The following is a 25,100-nucleotide window of genomic DNA, read 5'->3' as shown; positions in this document are numbered from 1 at the left end:
ATTGCTCACTAACCCTTCTCAGTGTGATGTTGTAGAATTAATTACCAGTATTCATGATGTTCGTTACTGTAGTCCCTAAACACCCTGCATGGTGCATCATTCCAGATCTAGCGATATTTATCGTTACATTTTCCAATTGGTCCCTCTCCTGTTTTTTATCACTATCTGTGTTTACTAGGCTTCATTATACTCTAGTTGTTTGTATCGCTATAGTTTTTGGTACTTTATTCAAAGCCATTTAGACACTTAGAGACATTAATTTTATTTTTCTCTTCCATTCTAATGGGCAGGTTTCTTCTGCTGACACACAAGTGAGAAAAAAATCAGTCTTCTCTAGACCTTTTGGTTATTATTAAATAGTCAGCCTAATCCGTACCTGCTCTTTTTTCCCTTTAAATCTGTGGTTGTTGTATATACATCTTTTTTGCTTTCTTTTGTCTAAATTAATTCTTATCCTCAAACCCTGAAGTAGTCCTGTGATAAGGACTGTGATAGGCACAACTACATTTAAATCCCTGCAGCCCTTCAGCATGAGTGTTCCCTGCCTCTTAAGATGTTATGCTGGCATTGCTGGTTCGTGACTTATGTGCCCGCTGTGACTTTGTCTGCGCTGCAAGCTGAAAAGGTGGGGGGGTTTAGCTATATCTGTTCTCAAACTGACAGATAAGTTGGCAAAATAATGGCATGTTATCTTACAAGGCTGGAATAAACCCTTGTAAACTTTCTATTGATGTCATTGTTCCAAAATTAGAACAGTCTTGTGAGTTTTACCAGCTGTACGCTAGACAGAAACTTTTGAGCAGCAAAGAGACAGCAGAGAGAGTCCTTGCAATGATAAGGAGAACAGGTTTGCCCTGATACAATTTCTTCAGCATTAAATGGCATTAAATTCTTTCACCACTGGTCCTGACCGGTGTTTTATATGTGACAAGCCAAAAGAAATGAGCAAGGGGAAAAAAACAAAAACAAATGAGGTAAGACCGAGACCCTAGAGTGCTGATGAAAGCCAGCTCGTAAGGCTTCCTGTTCAGTGATGAAACCTCGTCTTGGGAAGGGGAGGAGAGGCTGAACGGGAAAACGATTGCACTAGAACAGTCTCTTCCCAGCATGCACACAGCAGCTTCCATTTGACTTGGGTATACCTGAAGTGGTAAAAGTCTTGTGGTGGTGTGTAGTGGCAAAGCTGTTTAGAAATTATGTTCAGGGTGACTTTAGGTGCTTCTGACTCTCGAATGAACTTCCCAGGGTGAAGAGTGCGTGTGTGCATACCCACGCGTGGCTGACTCCTCGTCTGTTGCTGCTGTCCCCAAAGGAGAGCAGAAGTGCACATCATAAACACCCCAATAAGATAGCACAGAAGAATTAGTGGGTTTTTTTTTCCTCATACGTAAACCTTTTTTAACCAATTTTCTCCTTTTGGCATGTTTTGCAGATAAGTAAGCAGCAACTCCAGACAATCAAAGATCGTTTCCAGGCCTTTCTCAATGGAGAAACCCAGATTGTGGCAGATGAAGCATTTATAAACGCTGTCCAGAGCTACTACGAGGTAAGGAGAGACAATATAATATTCATATGAATCTCTGTTCTCACTCTTACAGATGGGGTCAAATTCTGAGCTAATGAATTGTCCTTTATCAAACAGCACTTCGCCTTTATCAAAGGGAAGTGCAAGGCTTCTTCCATCTGATGTCTGGTACATCACAAGGTTTGTGAGGTTCAGGGTCTGAACATGCAACCATGGCAACCCCTACACCATGGTGTATCCTATAGCTTGATTACAGGGAAGATCACCCTTCCTTTAAGCTGGAGAATATCTTCCTGATACTTTCAAACAGTGTGCTTTAAACCAGAGGAGATGACACAATATAAACGAAATGTTGCATGCTCCCTATGAAAAATACCAAGACAAAACCGGGCAGCACATTCAGCTCCTGCTGAAGCTTTTGCATTGTGTCTAAATGACTTTGGGATTTTCAGCAGCGGTCTTGTCTTTTCTGTTTGGTATGACAAGTGCTGTAAAGCAAAGGGGGATGGAGGAGGATGTACATCTACAAAACTAGATGATACCAAGGAACGTGAAGCATTGTTCACAATTGTGCAAAAGAATAATTATGCATGTCTGTCTTTTTGCACCTCTTTTTATGCAGCCCTTAATGCTGCCTTTCATAGCTTTTCTCAGAAGGAAAGGGCTTCTGTTTTTGAAGGAAATCAATGCTTGTGATTTGTATGAGCAGTGTTGCTTACTTTTTTGCTAGCCTTTGTGCAAACCATTTCTCTTTCTCCCTAGAGCTATTCTGTCATAAAAGGTGAAGATTTTGAATTGCCTACATAAAATACTTCTCTAGAAGTGGAATCTAAGAGGGGACCAAAATCAGATACTAAAACTGAAGAGAATTTTAACTCTATAAAAAATGACAGCAGCTGCTTCTGTGTAAGGAAAGTACAAATTATCTCTGGATTAATTCTATTAAACCAGCCTAGTAGTTACTGCTCCATCATTCTCTGTACAGGAAGGAAGCTGAGAGTAATTTACATCTCTTATCAGAAAAGAAATTGCTAAGGGATCATCAGTTTATCACAGCTTCACCGAACAGATGCTCTTGGAGAAAGTTTTCAAGATGGTGTGAGCTGTGTTTTAGAATGTAAGAGCAGTGTAATCTGCTCAGCTAAGACTATTGGTCAGGAAGAGGAAGCTGCTTAAAAACAGGCACAATACATCCCTGTTTCAGTGATGGGTCTGGCTGAAAATGTGTCCTGACCAGCTCCAGAAGTCCTGTGCTGTATAATTATCCCAAGTGATCAAACTTACAGAGAGCAGTTGATCAGCACTACATGTCTGCAAAACCTGTTTTCAGTACAGCTGGACACCGCACTGGCTCTGTCCTACTTAAAACAGGCCACAAAAAGCATTATGTATTGCTCTGTCCTTTAGTGCATTTTTAACTGCTGGTCTCCTTTAATTGATAGCCAGGTACTTTCAGCTTCTGTGCAGCTGTAGCACGGCTGCCTGTCTCTTCCTCGGCACCATCTGCAGCAGCACAAGGCAAAGCCTCGCTGCACAGAGCCGCTGCCCTCCCTCAGTGCCTGAGCAGCGTTCCCTGCTGATGGTGTTCTCCTTCCTTCCCTCCCTGCAGAGGGCTGCCCACCCTTGGTCGAGCCATGGTGCAATCACAGCAGATGCTGCTTATCTTGGCTCCTGCAAATCTCAGGGTTTTGTGCAATCAGCTGTCCCTTGGATGGACACTGTCTAGAAATTGGCATTTGGGTACTGACTTACAAAGCTGCATGATGGCTTGGAAAATACTAAAACTTGGGGTTTTGCTCAGCTGAAGCTGGCTGTCTCTGTGCAGGATGTGGCTGGTGTTTCTAAGGGGTCCACTTATTAACAGTGAGGAATAGGTTCATTACCTAGGGAATTTTTTTTTATTATGTTTGGTTGTGGTTTTTTTTTTCCGGAGAAAGAAGGAGGTAAAGGTGACATTGTAGGTCAAGAATGTATTTGCTGTTGCCCTGAATGTGTTTGCGTGGTCGCATTCTGCTGTCAAGGGTAAGTATGTGGTTGTCAGTCTAAGACTAGTTCACCGGCTGCTATTAAATTAAAAGATTGAGTGATCTGAGCAGTTACTGCTGCTGGTCTGCAAAACACTGCTGTGCCTGCAGGAATGCTGCAGACCCATGTGTGTGAGGCAGGCCCAGCACACTCTGACAGCAAAGAGCTTTTCTCGTGTCCTTTTACTTCTAACGAGTAAAGCTTTCTCTGTCAAACAGCACTTTATGCAGCAAGTCCTTTCAGTGGGTATTATGGAAATGCTTCATTAGACCCATTTCCACTCTGCTTTGGGCAGACAGAGCTGAGGCCACGCATGACATGGGGGGGTTCATCTGTGAACGTGGCAGGACATGCCTGCCAGCTCACAGAAGTCAGTCTTCTTCTGCATGTGCTGGTGTATGCACCCATGCTGGGGTTTTGCTCTGCCAGTTCTTGACTCCTGGCAGTCCTACTAGGCAATCTTACAGCCAGGCGATTCACCTGGTATTTTCTAAAGAAAGCAGCCCGCTCTGCAGGACAAAACACCTCTTTTATCTTTTTTATCTTCTTATTTCACAGTCTTTTTCTGCTGCTTTGTCTGACAGGCGCTCCCCTGCACCTGCCTCCTCTGCCAGCCGCAGCCTTCCTTTCCTCTGCTGCCTGTTGCTCTGCACCCGGGGAGGATAAATCAGGGCTGAGGGGAGAGGGGGGGTCGGGTCCCTTCACTCACAGTACTGTCACCCCTCTGATGGGAGTGAGGACCACAGATAACAGCCACTGGTGTTGGCAGGTATGGAAAGTCATTAGTGCTGTCGCACAGGGTCAGGCCAAAAGCACCTGGAGCAGATGATTAGAGGGGGAATGTGGGAGCAGAGTGCTGCAGTGGGTCTGTTTGCCATGACCTCCCACCACTTCCAGCAGTCAGTGTGCTGGGGACTTCCTCAGCTCTGTCAGGAACTGGAATTTTGATAGCTCTGGACTATTACTTAAAAGCACCTGCACACAGCTGGGGTGTTATCACTCATATTTAAGCCCTGCAAGGAAACAAAGCGTCTGCTGGTGTCATTTCAGCATGGACTAAAGAGGCTGCTGATGGCATCCTCCCTGTCTCGTCTGCAGGGAGTACTCCCTGGCGTGGTGCTACTGGAAGGAAACAGCCCAGCTCTTCCTCAGCAGCGTTTTTGGGCTGGTCCTGGAGCAAAACCCACTACCACTGCCAACAGATGCCTGTGCCATCGAGCGTCTGGGAACATGGAGTGCCATGTTGCTGAGTGGTGTAAAAAAATATCTACCATGTCCTTAGGTCATCCTCAAGCTCTTGAATTATTGAGGGCTGACAGATATACCCCTGTGCTGGCACAGCTTCTTCCCAGCCTGCTGCATTCATCAGTTCTCAGCATCATTAATAAAACAGCAGTTCTTACTGGGCATTGATTGCTTTCCTGCATTCGGGGCTTGGGAGAGGAGAGCCAACACAATATTCCCTTGTCTGTCTCTCACCCTTCAGCTCTGTGCTGCTCCCGTGACATCTCTTGGTCTGCAGGAGTCTGTTATGTTTTGACCCTTCTGTTGCTCTTGCAGTGAGAAAAGCATCTTCATCAAACGCCTCCTCCCTCCCTCCTGCTGTCAGTGTCCTGCACCTTGCAGGCTGCTCTCCCTGCAAAGCCTTCCCAGGCAACCTCAGGCCGTGCTGAACCATCCTGTGCTACTTCACCAACTCCCAGAGGTGGAGCGGGAATGGATTTGGTCTCGTCCACGTGCAGCCATGCCACCTTTTAGTCATCTGAGTTGCCTTGGTGTTTACCCATCAGTTTGCAAAGATTGAGCCATTCATCCTTGTCCTTTCCCGGGGTGTTTTAATGGTGCTCTTGCCGTGCTGGTTGCCCAGGTTGGAAAGACCCGGCTGCAGGAGAAGTGGGGACAATTATTTAGCTGAAAGTTACATTAAACTAATACAATGTCATTCCTGTCATCTTGAGACAGCAGGGCAGTCTGCAAAGATCTCCTGCATTGTAGCAGCTTAATGTAAGCCTGGTCCCTGCACTGGTCAGAAGTCTCCCAGGGGCCTGGGTATCAGGATAAATGCTGTGCAATGCTGTTGTCTCCAGTAGGATGACTGGGCTCCTTCTAACAGGGCAGAACTTGGCTAGGTGAATGTAGTTCTGCCATAACTTCCTTATTAAAACATTTGCTAGAGTAAAATATAATCCTGCTTTCCCAAAGGGCATTTGATTTATGTATCTGGTGAGGTGCGATCACAACATCGCATGAAGTCCTAATTGCATCAAAATGTTCTGTTTTAGCGGACGCAAAGCAGAAGCTTCACCTGATTTCATTACGCTTCCCACAAAGTACAGATGAAACCTCTGTCCTTCTGGTAACGTGGTTGTTGAGTGAGGAGTTGGAAAACGTACTGGCAGCCAGTTAGTGGGCTTCCCAGCAGCGAAACCATGTTTTGTGATAATTGAAGGGGATTTTTATAAATTTATTTTTTTTAACTGACACCATTTGAAGTCACCCTTTTTTTGCAGGTATTCCTGAAAAGCGACCGTGTTGCTAGGATGGTGCAGAGTGGAGGGTGCTCAGCAAATGACTCCCGGGAGGTCTTCAAGAAGCACATTGAGAAAAGAGTGCGCAGCCTGCCAGAAATTGATGGCCTCAGCAAGGAGACAGTCCTGAGCTCTTGGATGGCAAAGTTTGATGCTATTTACCGTGGGGAAGAGGATCCCCGCAAGCAGCAGGCCAGGATGACGGCGAGCGCTGCCTCGGAGCTCATCCTCAGCAAGGAGCAGCTCTACGAGATGTTCCAGAACATTTTGGGGATCAAGAAATTTGAGCATCAGCTTCTATACAACGCATGTCAGGTAATGTCCTTCTCCCAGGCTGGGTGGGAATGGAAGAGGGCTTCTTGGGGAAGGGCTTGCCAGTGAGAAATACTGCTGTTATGAACTAGAAACTTGGGTTTGACCAGACTGTTTGTGAGAGAACTTCCACCAAGCAAGGGGGATTTGATTCATTGTGGGACTTCTGCACTGCCAGTTTTGTTCCGGCTAGCCAAGTGAGCTGCCTTCTGCTCATGCTTTTTTCCTTGTGAAATACCCCATAGGACTGCTGAGATGGGGAAATTTTATTCCTCCAGCTCTCTGCCTGGATGAGCAGGTCTTTGATGGTGCTTAAGTGGGCTGTTTTGCTTGCCTTTCCTGTGTCACATCACCAATCTAAATGACAGAAGTACATTCTGGTAGCCTGCAATAACCTTATTAATAGTTGAAGCTCAGATGCCCCTGGGGTGGATGTCTTACGCAAATGGGCTTATTGAAGTTGTACTGGTTCCTCTTAAGAAGAGGGAGCCTATGACCCCTGCGTGCCCGTGGGGGTTTGGGATGCTCTCTCCTTCCGCCATGCCCTTGAGGTGGCTCTGTTTGCACCATGAGTTCCCAGATGCCTTTCCCATTCCTCTCTTTTTCTCCCCCAGTAAGAGCCAGTTCCTCAGAGCCGTGGAGCTGGGACTCGGCAGTGCTGCTTGCATTTCCAGCAGCTCTTGCTGAGGGCTGTCAGTGGCCATCCAGGCCATTGGTGACCCAGATTATGGTCCCCTGCTATCGGATATAAATATCACAGGCGGGATAAAGGATGTCAGTGTCACGGGGAGGGTAAGGTAATGCTGTGGAAAGTTTTTGGAGGAGGAGCAGACCTCAATCTCTTCCCCATAATTCAAGGTTTCAACTTCTTATTGAAATTAATACATTCGAGACCAATTCTGCCGTCTGTCTAGACATTTCCAATTCTTTTCAAGACAGAAAATTGTTTGATCTGGTTTTTCTCCTGTAAAGAGCTTAATTATCTTGCATTTGTATTTTTGCATCTCAGACCTTAGTGGCAGAAGGAGAGGATAATAAATGTCCCTGAGTAAGGCATCTTCATAGCAAAAAGGCAACAACAAGGACTGCATCGATCCTCATAGATTATGTTTACAAACAAGATTTCAAGCCTCCAATCCTCTGTTGGAGGACTTCTTTAAGATCAAAACCATGTTTTCAGTGATGTGCTGAGAGCTGAATCAGTTCTGCAGTTTGTTTTTTTAACTTAAAGCAACTCAAGCCCTGTGTGTCTCATCCTCCCTTGACCTCTGCTCAGCTAAGGAGCTAGCGTGGTTTTGTGTGAGCGTGTGTGTGACTCTACCCTCTTGCTTTGTGGTTCCCAGTGATGCAGAAAACGGTATTTAATCATGGCTGCCCTGCTTTGTGGGTGATCTCTGTTTATGAGAGCTTTCTGGCTGACACCACGAACCCAGTGGCTGCTCCCTGCAAATTGCCCTGTTGCATCGAGCAACCTGTTTCCTGCAGTAGGTTCTGATTTTATTCTGAAAGTGACGGATTTAATTCTGGGTCTTTTCTAATACTCAGAGGCAGCAAACCTGTAATTTAAGCTTTTAGAGAAAGATGTAATTTCTGTTGAAAGTGAGTATTAGCACGGGAGTTACTCTGTTTTTAATACCTGGATAGTGAGGATTAGCTATGCAGAAGGGAAAGCCCTTTATACAAGGCATGGCTCAGAAAGCTGCAAGGCCAGCAGTTGTTCAGCCACTTGGTATTTTCCTGGGGTACAGTGCCAGTGGTTATGGTGCCAAGGTGCTGGTACAGTGGGGTGGGCAGCAGAGGTGGGAGCAGGTCACTGCTGCTCCTTCTCCCATTAGATGTTGCAGGGAAGACCACAGTGAGCACCCAAGGCAAACTGCAGCCTTTGCTGTGGGGACCCTTATTTTGGTGCTGCCTGTGGTCACAGCACCTGGGCTGTACCAGAGGGATCTCTGGAGCTCTCTGGCCACTGGTAGCCCTTAGGAGAGCAGCAGAAGCTGTTCTGCACTTCCCTCTTGCCTCAAAGCACCAAAATCGCTGTTGACCACTTCTCCTTCCTGCAGGATCTCAGGCATTGCTTGCAGCCAGTCTGTTGTAGGGTATAAGTAAAACCTATCAAACTGCAAATGTTTTTGTTTGCTTAGCTTGTATGGGGAGTTCCTGGCAAAAGTCAGAGGTGCATGCCACTCAGCTAGCATGTTTTCTGCAACAGAGTTGTGGAGGAGAGCAGAAAATGATATGCAGTGAGCAGTGATTCAGTAACCTGCCCCTTCCCCCCATGAAAGCTTCCTCCTGATCTCTCATGATGAAGCATTGGCCCTGAAACAGGAAATTTTTCCCTTTCCCTCTTAAATTTTAGTAGAAAATTATTTCCTACTCCAAAAGCTCCTGGTGTTCACACAGGGCAGATTTCAAAGCCTCTACAGCAGCTGGGTGTCCAATTGCTGCAGGCTGGAGGTGTGAGCAGAGCCCTTCGTGGCTTGGAAACTCCTCTGTGCCATGGTGGTGGCATCTCTGACGCCAATTAGGGAGTCAGAGGCACCTCCCAACATTACAGCAGTAAAACCAGAGACATCTGGAGAGAGAAGAATCGCGTGTGCAGCATTGCAGCAGCCTGGGTGGGTGCTGGGTGGGAGAGGACCTGGGGCAGCTGGAGGGGAGGAATAGCCCCCTGCATTGCATGTGTGCTGTGGCCATGGCAGGGCTGAGACATGCTTCTGCAGGACTTCCCGCTGCTCATTCTCCCCCCACCTTTGCATTTTCATACATTTTCATTCGCTGCATCTGTCTCCCTCTGATAAGCCATCTTCTGTAAATACCTCTGCCAGCCTGTCTTGAAATCAGCAGTGAGCTCCCTTCCCAGGTGGATTTGCAAACACCTCTCAGCCTGCGCCTGCAGCTGTACTTGCATCACAGAGCGTACCCGCTGGGCTTTGAGGCACTGGCCCCATAACACCTGAAAATTGTCATTTATCTCCATCGTGCTGTTTTGTTTCAGTCCGGATTGTGTTTTGGTCAGAATTGGCCTAAGCTGTGCTCATTCGCCTCCCCGTGAAGACGCGCTCAGTCTGTTGATCTGACTGTTGTCTCGTCGGAGTTAATTTGATGTACAACTTAAATCTTTTCCTTAATAATTTGATTGAAGCTTCCATCACCTGTTTCATAAGAACAAAATATTCTATAAATTCTGTTTGTGAATAAGCTTTAAGTAAAAAGAAAACACGATCTGGCGTTTTCCTAGATGTGCTGAAATTACAATATCCTCAGAAGCGCCATGGCGGCTCAAGTTGCGCACATGTGGGTGCAATAATACATCTGCTTTCCTCCCCTGGGCGTTGTACCGGCAGGTCCTGCCAGAGCCCACCGCAGACCCTGGCTCGGCAGCCTGCCGTGGTGCCAGCCACAGGCTTTATACTGAAACTGAGCAAACCTCCAGAACAAATCTAGAGGCAATCATGAGCTTCCCAGCGGCGTTTTGGCATGGTATGAGCCACACTTATTTTTGACCTACACTTGTTTGCTGTGCATGGGAGGAATTGGGAAACGGAGCCTTTTCCCTGGCAGGCCATCTGAAGGCCGTCTCTCTCTGGAGCGGCAGCGCGGTGCTGTCAGTGCAGTTTATTGGTCAATCACCTGTGCTTAGAAAAGCAAAGCCTGTCAGCTTTTCCTATTGCTCTGGTCGGCCGGCAGCGAGTGGAGGGGCTGGCTGCTCTGGCGTGCTCTACCCTGCTTTGGTGTGCAGGGTGAAACAGCCCCAGAGGCTGTGCAAGGAGGCAGGGGGTAAGAAGGCTTTGCCTAGTAGTTGTCCTCCTAAAGCACGGGCAGGAACGGTGCTGAGAGCCCCAAGCACTTGCTTGAACTTTTCCTGTGGTCTGGAAGCAGGTGTTTTTCTCTGTGGCCTCCTGTTACATCACGCTCACCAATTGCATAATAATTATATCACCGGGAAGGCATTTCCATTAACTTCTGAAATAATATTTTATTTGTGCAGAAAGATTTTTTCTAAAGGGATTTTTTTTTTAATACAGTAGCCCCATGTGGCATGAGATAAGTGTATTCTTAATGTGATAGTGGTGATATAGCAGGATCTGAGATAGCAGCAGAGCAAAAGGGATTGATGCAGTTGGAAAGGCTTTTAGGAAACAAAGACGGGAAGTGGTTCGTAGCAGAATGTTGTGGTGATAACGGTGTTGTTAAGCACAACCTCTGACTAGAACATTTTAAATAATACACGGAGGCTTAAGTTTTTTGCATAACAGACTATGTGGCTTGGTGTTTCTGCTCCGGTGGAGTTGTCATGGGCATTGAGTTGAGTATCTCTGGCTCCAGCAGTGAGCTCCTCTGTTGTGTGATGGGCATCATGGAGGGAGAAAGGTGTTTCAGTCTTGGGTTTCTGGTCCAGAATCCATTGGCAAGGCTTGAGTTTAGCTCTTCTGCATTGTAATTGACCTGTGGCTGTGGAAGAGTCATACAGGAGCTATTTTCTGTAAGTGTTGGGCAATTCCAAGCTTGGGTTTTTGTGACAGTTGGCATTTACTTGGGCACGAGCCCTGTATTTCCCACTGACCTTCATGACAACTAAACTGCAGCAGAATCTCTGAAAATCAGGTTGTGGTGTTCCCCCCGTCTCATTCTTCCAGCCATAGGGCAGTGATTTACTTTTCTATCTCAAGCTGTGTTTGAAAATTGTTTTTAGCTGCAGTGAGAAGGAGCTAGTACAGTGCTGTTCAGTGAATCCAGCAGCAGCAGACAATATCCAGACCACACCTGTGATGAGCTGCACTCTTCCATCCTCCCGCTTCGGAGGGAGTGTGGGACTCTGGGCTGTCCCTGCAGGACCGTCTGAATTCACAGGATTCACAGTCAGACTTTCTCTTCTTTCCTGGGCCTGAAGTGTCCTGTACGCTGTGGCATTCCTGTTAAACGTGCAAAATACCTGTGCTAAGCTTCCAGTTTCATCCAGTTCTCTTGGATGCTAGATTTGAAAACAAACAGCTGAATATATGCACGTCAAACCTGCTGAGTAATACATAGTAATACATGGTCGTGGTTTTTCAGCATCTATTCTTGTGCAGCCAGGTAGAAGGTGAAACATCAGAGAAGCATGCATGTGTGAGTGGGCTACAACACAGGCCAAGTGCCATTGCTGTCTGGTGACTATTTCACGTAAAGGGATGAAAGCCTCTAACCAGTGCAATGGGAATTGTTTCATAACTTCTGGGGGCTGTGGTTTTAGCTAGGAAACATTTCGACCCAAATTTTGCTGACCAGAGCTGCCTTAAAACTAGAATTCACTGTTTTGACATTTATTTTTGCAGCTGAATTAGGACACTGTGTCCAAAGGCTGACATTTCTCAAAAAGCAGAAAGTTCCCCTGCCAAAAAAAATTGGTTTCAGAAGTGTTAGCAGAAAAGATATTTAGGATTTCTGTCCTGAATCAAATGTTTGATTTTAGCTCAAGTCAGTATTAGAGATGATTCGCTGAGGTAGCATCTTGCCTTCTGCCCCTCTCTCATCTCTGTAATTCAGGTGGTTTTCCTGAATTTGGTTGCTTGTCTTGCTGCGGTGCATTGAGCCCGTTGCAGAGACACTGCGGTGGTACTTGGGAGATGCAGCCCAAGTAAGGACAGAAACTCCCATGAGGCACAGTAACAGCTCAGATGGTGAGACGAAGGCTAAGGTGACCTCAGAATAAATGTTTGGTCTGTGTGTATCCTCCCCAAACCAAGTATTTCATTTAGTTTGTTATGATGAAAAATTCCCAGCCATGCCTTGCGATGAGAATTGAGCCCAGGGTCACTGCACATGGTGTGGAGTTGCCTGTCTGTGCACATCTCTGTCCCTTCAGTTCAGAGATACAAGGGCTTAGTATCAGCTCTCTCCCTTCTGCTCTCTATTCATTTTTGAAGAAATAAAGCAATTCCTTTTTATTTCAGCTTCATGTTGAAGCTCAATGCCTATGAAATGGTCATCTGCAGTTCTGGACATTTAAGCACTAATGCTAGCTATAATGATCCCTGAAAAAGGGCAGGAGCTTTGCTTCAGCCCCAGAGCCCCAGCAAACAGACTGTCACGGGGGTGGCAGTGGGGAGCTGGGGCTGCAGGCAGGGACCAGGGAGCCTCCACGGGCTCCTCTCTCCAGGGCTGGACATCTGGATGCTGTGGACAACCAGCAGCTTTAGCCACCACCACTGTCTCCCTTACAAACCTCCAGGGCATCAGCCAAACCCCTTGGCTTTTTTTCCCACACTGTGAGCATTACCTGCCTCACCCCCCCTGCCCCCCTTAAAACAAAGCCACCACCAATAAAAATGGGTTAAGGTGGTTTTGTGATGATCAAAAGCCTCAAAATCCATACAGCATCATACTCTGTTTTCAGTAATTCAGTATTTATTTCCATGGAAACGGAAATGGCAGCCTGGAGCCTTCTGCAGGGTTGTAATTACTCCTGTAGCAGCCAGTGGCAGCCACAGCATGCCTGTCAGGGCTCAAGCATCTCCCAAAGACAGCAGTGATTTAGCGCCTGATGGGAAATTGAAAACGGAAAAAGCATTGGGAAGTGAATGAAATTTTCCCCTTCATAATAACACGACATGGAAACACGTGGTCCTTCAGGGAGGAGGGAGAACTGCTGCTCTTCATCAGCTCCAGGTGAAGAATGATGTTGGCATGGGAGGGTGGAGAACTGAGAGGGACAGTGCGATGGCAGGGATGGGGCGAGCGTGATGTCTGGCTCCACTGACCCCTCAGCTGCCAGCCACCCTGTCTGGGAGAGGTTTGCTGATGGAGGTCACCCAGGAGGTACAGAGCGGTCCCCCTGATTTTCCCTGTTGGTCCCATGTGATGCATTAACATTGACTCTACGTAGGATGCATCATTTAGTGCCTTTATAATTAGGACTAGGAGAAGTGGTTGAGATGGACATCTGCCTGCTCCAGCATCTGATGGAGAGCTGTGGGGAAGAGCTCGGCCAGTTGGAGGGGGACATGGCGGTGAGTGGGGCGGCCCTGCCAGCCCAGCAGTGTGCCACGGTGCTGCTGCCTTTTGGGGAGGAAAATGCAGCGATTGCTCTCTGCCAGGATGGGACCAGCTCTCCAAGCTGTCGTCACTGAGCTGATTTGCACACACACGTATGGACCTACGTGTGTGTCCATTAGCTGTAGGATCAGCTTATGTTCTGTGCTGTTATGGACTTAGAGAGCAATCTTGGCCCCTGTAATTAAATTTAAAGCAAATTAGCTCTTCTATTAAACAAAATAAATCTGATGTAGCCTAATGCTGTATACTCTAGCTATGGCTGATCAATCGCTCCTGCAAAGAGCAGGCAAATGCTGCTGAGCAGATGGTCTTGGCTGAGGCATGGTCAATTAAACTAATTAAAGATGATTTCATTTAATCAGAGGGTGTTTTAACCCTGTTAGCTGCCAGTTGGGGAGGTATGTTTTTGTGCACTAGGAACTTCCAGTTCTGTCCCTACTATGGACATCTTTTGGTTTTACAGTCCCATTACAGAAACCAGACTAGAGAGGGCATCTGAAGAGCAGATGTTTAGCAGAGAAATTATCATGTCATGCAACAATGGTGAAGACTTGCAGAGGAAAAGTCAGTCATTTTCTTCTAACGCTAACCAGAGATGTTTATTAGACTGGAGAAGTCTTCTACACTGAATCCTTCCCACGCTACCTCCTGCCAGCCTTCCCATCCAGGGGTATGGATGCCTCTCCGCAGCCTAGCCAAATGTCACTTGTTCCACAAAAACAAGCAGTGGCTTGTTATGGTGTAGTATTTAAGGGACAGAAAATGGTTTCAGTATCTGGACAGGTTCTGGAGGGACAGCCTCTTATTTCTACCCTCTGCTACCATACAAAATGTTTTGGCTGCTGGGAGGCCCTCTGTCACAGGGTTCTCGAGATAGATTTTATTCATCATTTGCTGCAGAAGTCCACAGGGACTCCTTTGAGCCAAAGCCCTGTTTTAGTTTGCTTAATAGAGCACTCAGTTGTTATTTGTCACAACTGCTCACCCTCGCCATTTCCCGTCCCCCTCTTCTGATCTGCTGTGCTGCTCCCCTGCCCTCGCTGTAAGGGGTGACACCACTTGCCAGCAAGGGAAGTGCGATGAAGAGACCTCGTTAGTCTAATGGAAAAGCATGCAAAATTATCTCAAGAAGCAGCAGTAGAGAAGACAACGCGTCCAGACCATTAGTGACCCTCTCACTGGGCAGCACCGAGAGGCTGCAGCATGCTGGGACCAGTGGTCCTCTGCATTTCCAGCAGCTCGTGCAAATTAAGTTAGAAACAGTTGTGCTTTATCCAGAGGCCACACGGGCAACTTCACACGTCCGACCAGATCTATCCTGCTCCAGCAATATTGATCCCTGCAGGTACATTAGGGCTAAAGTCAGGATGATTTTCAAGATGTTCATCCTTTGTGAAATGCTTTTTATTTGTCTGTTTAGCAAGGGGGGTTTGTGGTGCAATATCAACTGAACACTCTGTTGCCTGTGTGGACTGATTAATTTCCGCAGCTTAAGGTTTAAATTGCCATCAAGATATCTCTTCAGTTTTATTTTTGTTTCAATTGGCCCATGAATACTTTTCATCATCTGCATTCATGCCGCAAAGGCATGCACAAAATATAACCATGGTTACCTTATAAAATATTGTAAAATATCGATGACTTGACATTTTCAATTTACGTTAACCCCTCTATTCAAGGGCGGCTAATACTCTTCTTTCACTCAAAATCTAGTTGTTGGCATGACTTTCCTGCTGCTTAGCCAGATATTTTTTTTTTTTTCCCCCGTCAGATCAGGAGCTTCATTTCAAATGTATGTTTATTAATATAATTCCATTTTGCTACGACCACCTTGCATTCTGGAAGGAATATGTTAAGTGGTGAATTCCTGGCTCTAGGTAGGAGCAATTAAGGAAAAGTATGAGGGATTGAAGTAGCTGGTGACGTGCTGATGCTGCTATTTGCAGACTAGTAGAGGTCTCTGGTAAGGAAAAGACTTTGACCCCGAGGTTATTACTTGGGAGAGCTGTTCTGGTGTCTGCTGCCTCTGCAAGTGCCTGGCTGCTTCCACCTCTGAGCTTTACTATAGGAATAGATCAGAGCAGAGGGGAGGGTCAGGACAATGAACCATTCCTGGCACAGCTGTGCAGCGGGAGATGCTGAAGCAGTGGGACAGGTTTTGCAGGAGCTAAAGAAATAGGAAGATTTCTTCAGCCTCATTAAATGTGGCAACATTTGGGAATTACAGCTTGAAACTGTTTCAGTGGAGAGGAGATCTGCGGTGGCACAACATACAAATCCCAGAGGTGTTACCTTTGTATTAGCAGAGAGGAAACTACTGTTAGAAATGGGGGAGCAAGTGGAGAAGTAGTTGCTGAGTTCAGGGAAACCACTTTGCACTGAAAACCCCAACGATCCTGTAGGGCACATTGCAGAGTGGACCAGCCTCAAAACATCTGGTGGTTCTGCTCAAAAAGAAAGCCAAGCCAAACGCTGTCCATCATGGGGGAGTGGTAGCCAAAGGTGATAGAGAAAATCAGATGTTTATTGCTTATCTCCCCCAAAACCAGCCTAAAATGTAACTGAGATGGGTTGGAGTATGGTTTCTGAGTTGACCTTCCATGTGGTCTGGTTCCCAGAGGTGGGATTTGACTCTCAAAATGCCCTGTTTATTTCGAGCAATCTCTCTTGTGCCCTAACTTTGAATTCAGTGCAAGCCACTGTATGTAAAAACCAGGTCCTCAGCCTGGTCCTGTGTTTTATTGGGAAAGGAAAATGTCACTCCTCCTCTTTGTCTTTCCTTCAACCAGAGATGGTGAGCAGAAGACATGACAAAGAAATGACCCCACTGGCCCCCTTCAGAGAAAGTAATCTCGTTTTTCCTTCGAGCAGCATTTGTTCCCTGCAGTACATGTTCCTGTCAATCAGCCCAGGAGGCCCTGGGAGACAGAAGGGGTGTTATCCAGACCTCTCTCTCTTTAAGCAAGGAAGTGCTAGCTGCAAAAGAACCCATATGTGATGCTTATCTTAAGGAAGGCTGGAATACTTAATAAGACATAACTGGTGCGTGACCCTGCACTATGTTAATGCCTCTCTTTCTCTTCTTTTTAAATGGGGGTACAATGCAGCTGCTAGAATTTAATTTCGCCTGTAGGTCTTTAAATCTAATTTGAATTCCACATGAAAACCTCAGTGCTTTGCAACATTTCAACCCTCACTGGTGTATTTTATCACTGAAATCCTATTGCTTTCCTGGGCAACTTTCAATGCCTCTCTCATGAGCAAAATGGAAAGATACCATTGCACATAGTAGGTGTTATATACATGGTCGTGCTGGAGGCTTGTGCCAGAGCTCCAGGGTCTTCATTTCAACCAGCAGTGTCTTGGCAGAGAACCTGGACTGGTTTTCGCTGAGCTGTGCTAGCCTAATGTTACACACCACTCTTTCAGTTTTCCTTTTATCATCTTAAATAGAGAGATCGTTCTTGTGACATACATCATCCACTAAGTGAGTATTTTGAAAGTTTTTGTATTAATATTTTACTGAGCTTTTCTAATCTTATTTCTGAAAGACATGACTTCTCAGAGTCTGGTTCTACCCCTTTCCAATCCATATTATGTTCAGTATTCCAGAAAAGAGAATTATTTTTTTAAAAAATGTGCTATTCACCAGCTCTTTCCTCCACTCCTTACGTTTCATTCTGCAGACTACCAGTGTTTCTGTGTTACTTGACAAATGCTTCATGCCACAGCTTGGGATGTGATAGACTGTGTCATTTTAATTCAGAAGAAACTTTGGGATTCAGATGGATCAGGCCACAGAAAGTACTGCACGAATACAAAATACAGCTGGGTTAGTCTTCCAGTCTGCATCTAAGAAAAGTACCAAAATAAAAAGAGAATGGGTATATTTCTTAAGAGAAATGAGGTGCCAAGGATTTTCTTCAAAAGGATATCAAAGTAGACGCATATTTGTTCCCACTGAGCTGACTATAAATTGGGGAATGATCAACAAACTAGATTTCATGCATTTCAAAGGCTCAGTCTCAATATCCCAAACTACAGGGAATGCAACTTACGTAAGCTGTTCCTTTCCTCTATTTCAGTGTTGAGTTTTCTTATTCAGTATACTATGGCTTTTCTGGAACATCCGATTCTACTCATGTTTTTTGAGAAATTAGAGTGCAAGTTCAATAGGGAATTGGATGCAAGGCAACTTCAAATACAGCCTCTCACGTATTTAAAAGGCAGCTATAGTAGCTTGAAGTCATATGAAAGCTGTGTTGCCCTCCATCGCACAGGCTTTGTTGTATAAAGCAGGGCAGCAGTGATGTTTCCTAGCAGGAGTGATCCATGCATGTGGTTTTTTACGTGTTGTAGCCTTTGGTCCAGTTCTTTTGTCTCTGAAATAGAGGACAGTAAGAAGATGGGGAGGTTATGGCACAATATTCTTTGTCATTCAGTGCAAAATCTTTGTAGAAGCGTCATTGCACTGAAAGAGGGAAAATGATTGCATCCTCCATTTAAGAGAGTATGATGGTGTAACAGCCATTCCTTCCAAAGAGTATTTTGAGATCAAAGGGAATACTGAGCTGAAGTTCCCCACATAATATGGGAAGACTTAGAAGGCAAGGGAGAGAGCTGTAAACCTCTTGAGCAGCCAGCCTGAAGCCAGAATTCAGGGGCACATATATTTTGCTGTAGATGCTGTAAAGTTGGAAACTGTAAATGTTAAACATGGATAGCTATGGCAGGGAGGCGAGGGGAGTTTCCCAGCACGGCTCACGTGAGCCCCAGGTGCTGGTGGCACAGGCGAGCACGGTGTGGGGCGATGGGAGGATGCTGAACCCAGTGCCTCTGTGTTGCTGGGCTCCCAACCACAGCTCCTGGTGCTGGCAGAGCCATGCTGCTTGCCCCTGTGCTCATGCCTGAGCCTTCAGCCTCCCTTAGAGTGTGCAGAGGAGGGAGGGGGCACCTGAGATTACAGACATTTCCCACAACAGAGGAGAACAAAGTGCAAATGCATAATGTTGCTGTCCTCTTCTGACCGTGCTGGCAGGGGACTGAGGTTTGCACTGAAGAAACGGTGCTGGGGAAGAAGCACAGTGGCAGACGGTGACCCACGGAGAAGCACACAGACTTTGCTCAGTGCCCTGCTGAGTTTTGGTTAACTACCTACTCGTTCTCATGGGTGCTGGGACATGCCCTACACTCATTTCTATCTTGACCGACTACCACCTGTGTTTACAGCTATACTGGCAACGATAGCAATATTGCATGTCTCCAGTCACATTAGTCCAGAGGAAGGGAAACTGGGCAAAACTGACGGTATTTTGCTCCAGCTATCAACATAAAAAGCTAAAACATAAGACACAGAAAGCAAAATATCGGGTCACCAGCAAAGCTAGGAAATCTTGGCAGGAAACACAGATTGCAGTAGGACGGTGAAGGGTGGCATCAAATGTGAGGCTTTGCTCCTTGGCTATTCCTTAGCAGGAGGAGCATCAATGAAGAGTTTCCTTGTTCCCAGGCTGAGGACCGTGAGCTGCTGGCTTTTATGGAGGGTTTTGCTAAACATAACTAGCTTCTTTTGTGACCTAGCTAAGTCCAGAGATGACAGTGAGAAAGTCTTTTGGGTGGTTTAAATTGTAAAATTCTAATAGCAGAGTAATTAAATGGTCTCTTATTTGTTCTCAACACCCGTCGTTTATCCTGCTGGTATTTCTGCCAGTTTGCTGGCGAGCTCATGTTGTGCAACATTGATGAAATGAGCTGCAGGCATGTGTTTGGCTGCCGTCACCAGGAGTCCTGTGCGCCTGCGTGCAGAGCTGAGACCATAACTGGTGAAATAGTGGCAAAACAGAGATGTGGTTCTATGGAGAAACTATTGACACAATAATTCTATTAAATCAGGTGGTGCCTGTTGTATTTGATGAGAATGTCATTTGCCAAACACTGAACTTCATTTTACTTTTGAAAATCACATTAAAACCCGGTGCTCTTTATTTCTGATGCAGGGTGTAATATCAGCAACAGTCCCCCATCACTGTACCCGCTGTCTCCTTTTGGCTTGAAGTCTCATTCCCTACCTTCCTTCCCCGTGCATATCCAAGTTCTCAAAAATGTAAAATATCAAGCAGACTTTTTCAGTCACCTTCTAACTCAATTTTTTTATTCACCTTTCTGCTTGTGGCTTTTCTCTTTACTTCACCTTTTTCCCCCCAACAGTGGATTTTGACTGGGAACAGTTGTGCTTACGTGTTTAAGTAGCAATTGGGTGTAAATTACCTGAAGGAGCTGTTGCCACCATCAAAATGATTCCAAAATAACTTGGTGGAGTAGAATGACTGTCAGGTCAGACAAGCAGCACAGCTGGGATCTGCTAGGGGGGAGCAGAGTTAAAGAGGAAAATACAGGTTCGTTTAATAGAAGAGCTGTGCGTTCTAAATATTTATATGCTATCAAAGATTTATAATAAAAATTATGGTGACTACTTGTGAGTGAGCAGCAGCAGTATTTGGGAAAGGGTTCGTTTCAAACTCTGCGTTTCCCATGAACATCTGCAGTATTTGCGAGGAGGACCACGTGGTTTCTCCACGTGGTTTCTCAGAGGTTGGTACAACTGCTTTCCTCTGGGGAGTCCCTGTTGACAGTGTGATCCATAGCAAAATGAGAGGAGCAAACTGGCCACCGGTTTTGCTAATGGTTTGGCTAATTGATATGCTGCTGCTCTTCTTGGGTGGCCCTGGCTGCAGCCCTTCTGCTCCCCCAGCACCGCCTGGGCAGTGGCAGGAGGTGGCTCTGCTCCCGTGCATTTCTTTTGCGAACAATATAACTCTTGATCTTCTTTATTACCACTTAACGTAGGCAGTTATTCAGGGTCATTGCTTGGTCAGTCTGTTCCACCTTTATGTATGACGATTGCAAAACAGATGCTTGGCAGCCAGTAGAAGTTTTATTTCTGTGGATGAAAATAACCAAAAATATGTTCAAGGAGATAATTGGAATCATTAAACTTTCCTGTCATAATGCCAGTTGTAGTTTCATCCATCATATGGCTAAAAACAAGCAGCATCAATCACCACCAATAAAAAAATCTATTTCTATCCCAAATATGCCAGCAGAAACACTGGTGTTGTAACGTCAGAGTATGGGCCTGATCTGAGCATTGTAGTTAGTCATCTTGAGGAGACCTGATGTGCTTCAAAATAAGGGTGATTTGCTTGGTGACGACAATCAAAACACATTTTGTTTAGGCTAGATCAGTGGTTATCACTGTCACGTGAAGCACCATGTGAACCACTGCAAGTCAGTAACTCACCCTGATATCTGGGAGATCTGGTGTCTCAATGCCTTAAATTTTCTGTCTGCAGTCAGGGTAGCAATAGATGCACAAGATGATTTAGGGAAGGGCAGTGCAGGATGCAAGAGCAGGAAAGCAAGAACATCTGTCTGCCTAAGGCTTTGTGCCATACCAGTGTGCCACAGCAGAAGGGAATCTCTCTCTGTTGTTGCGTGAAATTGCTGGATGCCAGATATCAGTCACTATTAATCGCTCCTGTTCAACCACAGAGAGTCCATAAGAATCATTAATAACAAAACTTCTGTGTAGAAGCTGCTGAGGAGGGGTGTGTCGGGCTGCTAGTGAGGGGTGCTGGTGAGCAGAGGAAAACTAAAATGGGTGAAACAAGGTCCTGAGGAGGAGTAAACGTCCTTCGTTAGTATTAAATAAGATGTAGCTGAAAATCAACAGGGACAAACTGTTGGACATGAATTGGCCTATGCCAACATGATCCCTGCGGAAGGGAAGAGCAGAGCTTGTACAGCAGCTAACAATAAATAATAGCAAGGGATGGGATCAGAAAAATTCAGAAAAAGCAAAACAGAGTTCAGCATTAAATGGGAACGTTGTCTTTCAAAAATGACATTAGCTGTCTTCAGGCTCTAATGATTCCTGCCTTAAGATGGAGCAAAAACCATCCCTCTGGTCTGATGGTAGTGATCCGTGTGGAGAGCTTTTCCAGCTGCTCTGGGATGTCTTGGTGTGAAACACTCCCCGCTGCCTCTCATGGGGAGGACATGGGGACACAACTGAACTGGAGATGGGGTCAGGCCTGCTTTGCTATAGCAGTTTGCCTGCCCTGTTTTCCAGCATCTGAAACAACTGGGGCTACCCCTGCATTTCTCAGGATGCAAGCGTGTAACCTCCAAGATAACTTCCAGCAAACTTCAGAGGAAGATCAGTCCCTTTTCATAAATCTTTTCCTCCCCCCCTCCCTTTTTTTTATCTTCTTTTTTCTGCTTCAGAAGAGACTCTGGGGAGGACTTACAGGGAAAGCAAGCAAGGAGGAAGTACAAGCTGTCATAAATAATGTTAAAGTAAGAGTCAGATTTGCAGTAAGGTAACAAGGTGCCTGAGAAGGTGGTGACTGAGTTGTGAAGGGTTTTCAAAGTGCTTGTGTGTGATTGACGCCTTGGGGGCATCAGCCGAGGGATCTGAGAGTGTTGGTCTGGGCAAAGAGTACAAGATACAGCCACAGCCTCGGTGGGCGTGCTGAGGTTTGCAGCCACGGTGCCAAGCCTTGGGCACATGTGAAGGTTTGGCTCTGCAGGAAAGCATGAAAGAACAGCCAGGCTTTGAACGCTGTGCGCGTGGAGCCGTGAGGAAGGCAGGGCCAAAGATGAAATGAAGGCTGAAGGAGTGAATGATGCAGTGGAAGAGCATGGATCTCTGAAGACAGAGTGAAGGGGAAGAGTGCTGAAGAAGAGATGTTGATGAGAAGGATGTTTCGGGATTCAGAGGGTGTAAGTTAGGGACTAACCACCCTTGTGGAATGTTGAACAGACTAGAGGGGGTTTGACTTTGAGAGCAGCCTCTGAAAGGACTGTGAGGACATGAATGAGTCTGAATTCAGGGGTGATGCTGCAGCTACAGTGGCTGCTTTTGGCTAGATAAACAGAGGAATCTCTGAAGACATTGGGGAGTACCATTATCCTTCTATAGGGCAGCAAAAAGACCTCTGCTATATCCAGATCTGGGATCTGCACTGTAAAAATGCATTGGAAAGGTCTTGGGAGTTATGTGGAAGGAAAAGGAAGGAATAACAGTTTTTTGCTTCCCTGGGGAAAGGGTCCCAAGTAATTTGGTCTGTTTGCAAATATGTTGGAGTGATCTTTAACCCTGTACAAGTGCAGTAGAACTGTGGGCTCAAAGCAGATGCTGTCAGCTACCGGGCTGACAAAAGCAGATGCTGTCAGCTTCTGCTAGTCGGGGCTAGAAGAACTAGGTAAAGGTTGTGAAAACCTCTCTCCTGAAGGGTACAATGGGTATTTTTTTTTCTTGTTTAAGCTCGAGTTTGAATGGAGGGTAGGGCCTTAACAACTGTAGACTCAATTTTACTAGGGGTGTACAGGAGGTTGCATGGGAAACAGCTAGTAGTCCATTTTGTGGGCTGGGAGCCCATCAGCCTCACATGACCGGGCAGGTTTTGGACACTGTGAAGGTATCAGCATTATTGCTGAATATACAATCAAAACGGTTCAGTTGTTTAGCTGAACTTTGTCTATGCTGGTTATTTCGTTTTAGTCTACAGCGAAGTTGTGGTGGGCCCTGAAAAGAAGCCCTGCAGCTGGGCGCGCTGGAGCTGGGAGCTGTTCCCTGGTCACCTGCAGCCAAAAGCCTTCACTACGGGATTACCCAGGTTAGGAGGCAGGACTGGGATGCACGGAGCTCTCAGTGCTGTGTGGCAGTGTGGATGAGGTGATGACAGATGAGGGGACACTGCTTTGCCAGATGAAGTTTGTTACAATTTCCCATCTGCTTGGAAGCAGAAGCTATAAGGTTTGTGCTGTGCAAGTAATTATTTGTTAGGCATTTTTAAACATGAAATTGAGTCCAAACAGCAAATATTTTTAGCTTGTGTCATTGTGCAGTTAAGAAAGCTGCCAGCAGCATAAACCTGAATAACTCTGCGTGATGATTGGGGTGGGAATGGGAGGTGATTACCTTCACTTTTCGGTGCCAGCCTTGCAAACCAGCTGTTGTGTGAGGTGTCCCGTGTGCCAGTTCTGGAGGGTGCCTGTGAAGCAGGTAGTTCACAAGGAGCTGTGGCAGGTTTGTGCCAGTTCTGTTTGTCCTGTTAATGGTGACAGTGAGCATGGGTGGGGTGTGCAAATGTGGCCAGGTGCTCTGCAAGCAGGACTGCAAGTGAGGCAGGACAGGTGATGCCTGGCCTCAGCATTGACAGTTGTCCTTGCCAGCTGGGTGAATGGGTTTAGCTGGAGAGGAAAAATAAATACATTTAAAGAGGATTTCCTGCTTTGCCCATTCTCCCTTCCCCATGCTTAGGCACTTGTTCCCTTTTCAGCTGGTCTCCTGCTCACATGAGGCAGCATCTTGCAGAACTGGCTGCTTCTTCTCCTGCTCCATTCATTTTACCTGTAATAAAAAGTACACATCTGGCACAGCTGGGAGGTGTTTGACCAGGTGTGAAAATGGGAAGATGGGAGAGGATTGCTGATTTTCTCCTGGTGAAATAGCAATCTCACATCTCAGTTTTCAGCAAATGCGTCCTGCAGAGCGAGCCTGCACGTGGTTTGTAATGTAGGCAGGTTTGGGATGAATGAAGCATTTTCCAGAATTTCAAGGAACCGGTTGAGTTGTTTCAGCAATATTTTACTCTCCACTCTAAAGCCCCCCCAGAAGGAGTGAGAGAATGGATTTGAGATGGATCTGAGTATTTTAGAAATTGAATGGCTTAGGCTTTTTAGATCGCACAAAATATAGTAAATTCTGAAAATGAATGCTTTTTGAGGGGGTGGGATCTGCTGCGGATTTTGATCAGACGGTAAGCCAAGTGATTCAGTTATTCCCTCTGTTTTCATGCAAGGTCACGGCATGATCCTCAGTTGCTTCCGTTGCATCTGCAAAGCAGCATGGACAGGTAGCAGGGTGTTTCCCAGCTGTGCCAGCTCCCGGCAAGAGCTCTCGCTCTCCTCCACCTTCCTCAACAGCTCACAGCATTGGGGCCATCAGTCCCATCAGAGGCTGCTTTTCCCTGATGTTTTTCCTTATAACTCCAGCTGGAGGGGGAGAAGTATGCAGAAGGAGCTGGTCTTCTGCACGGCTGCGCAGCCAGGGCAGCAATCTGACCCCATAGGTGGTTGCACACAGGTATGATTTTTTCCAGTGCCCTGAGCACTGCTTTCCTCCCCTCAGCTTCCATGGATCTGCTTGATTAATAATAAGGAACAGAGGGGAAGAGTTTCAGCTTTAGGTTCCACATGTGTATATTCCCATGGTTTTATAGCTGGTAGCATCTGATGTTACTTACCTTCATTTCAAGTAAAAGGGTGGCTTTAGCAGGGCATTTTTGACCTGGTTACAGAACAGAATGGAAAAAAAGCTTATTACCATGAGAATTCTTCAAGTGTTGCTTTTCTCTTTAATCTCTTCATTGGTGTTTTTTCTTAATTTCTAAAAAGAGCCGGAGCTGCTGCGTGAGATGGGCAGGTACCGATGGTGCAGACCTGCAGTCAGGGTTGCACTCTGGCTCACATATGCGTATTCTGCGCTGCTCTCTTGCATGTCCTTTCTGCTTATGAAGTGTGTTGCTCTCAGTGGAAACTTAGAGGGAAGACTGAGGGTAGAATACTGATGAAATGGGATCAGAAAGCAGGTTATCACCTTATTTTTG

At 46.1% G+C, this 25,100-nt stretch overlaps 1 protein-coding gene across 24 annotated transcripts in view; it reads left to right on the top strand.

The window, feature by feature from the left end:
- The window catches only part of CADPS (calcium dependent secretion activator), a 220,847-nt gene that overhangs the window by 42,294 nt on the left and 153,453 nt on the right, over positions 1-25,100 (top strand). For all 24 annotated transcript variants that reach the window (XM_037383085.1, XM_037383086.1, XM_037383078.1 and 21 more), the window contains exons 2-3: positions 1,433-1,546; positions 6,061-6,393. In XM_037383085.1, the coding sequence (XP_037238982.1) occupies positions 1,433-1,546; positions 6,061-6,393 (447 nt within the window). The remainder of the gene's footprint in view (positions 1-1,432; positions 1,547-6,060; positions 6,394-25,100) is intronic.

The sequence above is a fragment of the Falco rusticolus genome, chromosome 4 (assembly GCF_015220075.1).
Source record: "Falco rusticolus isolate bFalRus1 chromosome 4, bFalRus1.pri, whole genome shotgun sequence".
NCBI lineage: Eukaryota > Metazoa > Chordata > Aves > Falconiformes > Falconidae > Falco > Falco rusticolus.
This window is presented reverse-complemented; position numbering and strand designations above follow the sequence as displayed.